At 45.9% G+C, this 3898-nt stretch overlaps 2 protein-coding genes across 2 annotated transcripts in view; one reads left to right on the top strand and one right to left on the bottom strand.

Annotated features, from left to right (window-relative positions):
- Window positions 1-137: 137 nt before the first annotated feature.
- Window positions 138-1899, top strand: MANEAL (mannosidase, endo-alpha-like). Its single transcript, XM_009576636.1, is given in 6 exon segments — window positions 138-332; window positions 755-831; window positions 1270-1425; window positions 1427-1515; window positions 1518-1634; window positions 1637-1899. Coding segments are annotated over 6 exon segments (897 nt in total).
- Window positions 1900-3774: 1875 nt separating this feature from the next.
- The window catches only part of YRDC (yrdC N(6)-threonylcarbamoyltransferase domain containing), a gene marked incomplete at its 5' end in the record, with an annotated part of 1849 nt that continues 1725 nt past the window's right edge, over window positions 3775-3898 (bottom strand). Inside the window, one exon of the mRNA XM_009576625.1 lies at window positions 3775-3838. Within this exon, the coding sequence (XP_009574920.1) occupies window positions 3775-3838 (64 nt within the window). The remainder of the gene's footprint in view (window positions 3839-3898) is intronic.

Here is a 3898-nt window from a genome sequence, read left to right as displayed (position 1 = left end):
GCGCCGCGCCCCGCCACCCCGCAGAGCGCTGCTCACAGCCGAGGGCCCCACAGCTACCTCGGCGCCTGGGCTGGGAGCGTCGATTACAGGGTCTGGCAACCACGGCTTAAACACCGCAGGTCTTCTGAAGCGTTGGAATGACGAGAGACTGCACTGCTGGTGCACAGAAGTTTAGGAACAAAACACATCTGACCGAGACCTGCCTGTTACATGCCGCTGTAGGAGTGCTGGTCCTGTCCTGGTACCCGCCCGGCCTAGCAGGCAACAACAGGGAGCCGTCGGACAGCCTCGTGCCTTCCATACTGGACGCTGCGCACAGATACGCCATAAAGGTAAGGCTCTTGTCTGCAGTTGGAGGCCGTTAAACTCACCGCTTGACTCCAGCACGAGGCCGGTGCTGTGCTCGGGCAGAGGCCCTGCCCCTCTGCTTCAGTGACTATGTTAAAAGAAACGAGTACTTGCATTTAAGACAATGGGAACAATTTTTCATAGCTAAGTACGGGGCTTTTCCTCTTCTTAATAATTGGGATTTTCAGTTTACTTTTTACTAGCGTTAGGGAAAACTAGTGAAAGCCCTGACTTCACCGAGTAGACAGCTGTATTCTGCATGTGTTGTGAAGGGGTCCTCCCAGTCTGCCCATGGTGGGTGACAGAAGGTCCTTTACAGCGGACCAAGAGTCTTCTGGGAGGTCAGGGTGCAGAGAAAGCAATACCAGTGCGATGAAAATAACCATCTCCGTGGTCTCTTTTGAAGGTTGCCTTTCATATCCAGCCATACAAAGGGCACGATGACCACACTGTGCCTGAGAATATCAAATACATCATGGACAAGTAAGTTTTTCATGTAGGCTAAATCCAGCTGTGTCATGTTGCTTTAAGCACAAACAGTGTGCAGAACTTTGAATTAAATGCATCAGAATAGTCTCCAAAAACAGTGCACAGGGGAGGGAGCAGCCTAGAGCGAGCCAACGGGGCAATACTGGGCAGGGGTCATAATCAAATCCCGCTTTCTCCGGCACTTCAATACCTTGCCTTCAGAACCCAAAATTGCTTTCTTCTGCTCAAATTTCTAAGCTTATCACACCTCTACCCCTTCTTTCAAAAAGGAAAGGAGCAGGCACAGGCACTCCCATGAAGATGGAGATAAAGGTTCTGGGGAAGAAGGCCCCTACGACAAACCAAGTCCCACACCATGCGTGCCTTATAATGGAAATGCCTGCTGAGGGCTTATCACCCCAGCCTCTGAAAAAGCTTTGTGCTCTCCTCTAGATACGGATCACACGCAGCTTTTTATACGTACAAGACCAGCACCGGCAAGATTCTCCCGCTGTTTTATATCTATGATTCCTACTTGACACCAGCTGAGTCCTGGGCCAACCTTCTCACGCCATCAGGCTCCCGCTCTCTCCACAACACCGCTTACAACACTGTTCATAACGCTGCTGGTGGAGGAGGGACACAAGCACGATATCCTCTCCGCAGGGTACGATGGCATGTACAGATACTGTGCGTCCAACGTTTCTCTTTTGGCTTATCCCACCAGAACTGGAAAGCAATCAAAACTTTCTGCGACTCCAATAACCTGATGTTTGTCCCCAGCGTTGGCCCAGGCTACACTGACACCAGCATTCGCCCCTGAACAACCACAACACTCAGAACAGAGTCAACGGGAAGTACTATGAAACAGCTCTGCAGGCTGCCCTGGTCAGGCCAGAGATCGTCTCCATCACATCCTTTAACGAATGGCACGAAGGCACCCAGATCGAGAAAGCCGTACCCAAGAAGATGCTGACACACCTTTATCTGGACTACCTTCCTCAACAGCCGAGCATGTACCTGGAGCTGACTCGCAGCTGGGCAGAACATTTCAGCAAAGAGAAAGAGCAGTGATTGATGTGACTTCAGGATTTGCCTTACTCGGAAAAATGTCCCGCTGACAAAGCTGCAGCAGAGAAGAGCTTCAGAAAAAAGCACTCGAGAAGACGCAGCCACAGAACCTTCAGCCTAAACAGGCCACTGAACGCGAGCAGCCACCTGCAAATATCCCAAGGACTGCGTAAGGCCCAGCTATGGACTCACAGGAGGAAGTGTTACAGGGAGCAGGAAATCCACAAGCAGCAGTCAAATTAATTTTCTGCAGATTTAGTAGAGATGACCCTTTCAGAGCTCCTCTGGAATTCTCTCCAGGGGTGCTGGCTTGGAGGCCAAAGATCTGGTTTTTCCTACCATGTGTATGTTCTGTGATGTTCAACGTGGTTAGCTGGGTTCCAGCATTCATTTCACCGTAGGCCCTTGGCCCGCTGCCTGCAGTGATCACATACCCCTCTGCTAGCGAGTCTGTCAGAGCATTTCTCTATCAGCTTACTGTAAAGAGGAGTAAATAATCCTCCAAATTGTCTATTGTAGGTGAAACTAAGCCATGCCGTTACATACCCTCTACTTTATCCAACCTCTCCTATACCAAGGAGTTCTGCGGTGGGCGTTGTCACTGTGGTCCACTGTATCCACATAACTAAAGATAATTAGAGCTGGAACACTAGAGACTATTTACTACTACTACTGTATGTGCAGGAAACCAAGGAAATGCAATGATCTATACTAAAAGCTCTTAACTGATTGTTTAGTGTTACATGTTTTGAAAATTTAGATATGAAGTTGCTTTATCCCTTTTAGAACCAAGGAGAAAAAATACTTGCAATGAAAATGCAACTGAAAACACCATTAATTTGTGCTTTGAAAGAGGTACAGCTCCCAGTAGCTTTCCCTTTTTTATGATTTTAGCCATGCTTGGACCCTTCTAAATTAGCCATAGAATTAATTTATACTTGTCTATAGTCTATATCAATAAAATGAGAAGTGGCAGCTCTGGATGTGAAACAAAGTTCTATGCATGATGACGCCATACACGTTCTTGCTAAGCACCTAAGTCCATCAAAAGTGATGGACAACAATGCCTAAAAATAAGTATTTATAACAAAACCATGCAAGTTGCATACCAGTTTTTAAATTAATAGCAGGTCCATAAACTTTACTTTTCAATGAAGAATAAATACCAGAGGAAACTTTAATCCACTCCCTGTTTACTTCAGCTTAGCACTGTTTTCAGAACAAAATCAAGAGAGGGAAGTCCACATTTACAAAATGAAGATCAGCACGCTAAGAGCTTGTTTTCATTCTTTGTATTAGGAGGAAGTCAGGTCTTTCCGAGCAGCTCTTATCTAGATAGAGACCATTTGAATACTGTTAATTTTTGAAAAGCACTTACAGTTTCATCTCCGTAGTAGGTTTTGATTACATTTAGAACAGAGAAAAACATCCAGAGGACACCATAGCTATAACATCATGAAAGCTCGAAAAACCTCTTTTCCATCTTTGCTTTTCTTTCAGTGCAGATACAATAAACAAACACACGGAATAAGTGTTAAGGGGAGGGTGGATCAGACACTTCATCATCCCATCCTGCCAACAGCCTAACGTTCAAACTACTGTATTTCAAAGGCCTAATCATGTTAATAAAGCAGACAGGAGTGGTACAGCAGCACAAAGAGGTCAGCATACATATTTGGGTTGGTTTCTCAGACTATAGCAGATGTGATACTAACAGATACCTATCAATCTGGTTTTTACCTTTTTTTTTTTTTAAACTTTTGTTTATTAACCTTGAATAACCCATCGACCTTATTAAACAAGGCCATGAACGCCCATTTCCTGAATGTGCAGGCACACGGTGCCCAGCTTTACCAGCTCTGCAGAGCCTCCTCGGAGTCTGAAGTCTTAAGATGATTCTGGTACCAAGCCATACTTCTGCCTCAGGATTTCAACCGTAGATGTCAGTGCACTGTGGGGTGAAACAGAACTGTCAGAAAAAAGGGTTTTAAGGATTCAACTGCATTTTCTG

This window comes from Fulmarus glacialis, unplaced genomic scaffold, assembly GCF_000690835.1.
Source record: "Fulmarus glacialis isolate BGI_N327 unplaced genomic scaffold, ASM69083v1 scaffold43170, whole genome shotgun sequence".
Lineage (NCBI taxonomy): Eukaryota > Metazoa > Chordata > Aves > Procellariiformes > Procellariidae > Fulmarus > Fulmarus glacialis.
This window is presented reverse-complemented; position numbering and strand designations above follow the sequence as displayed.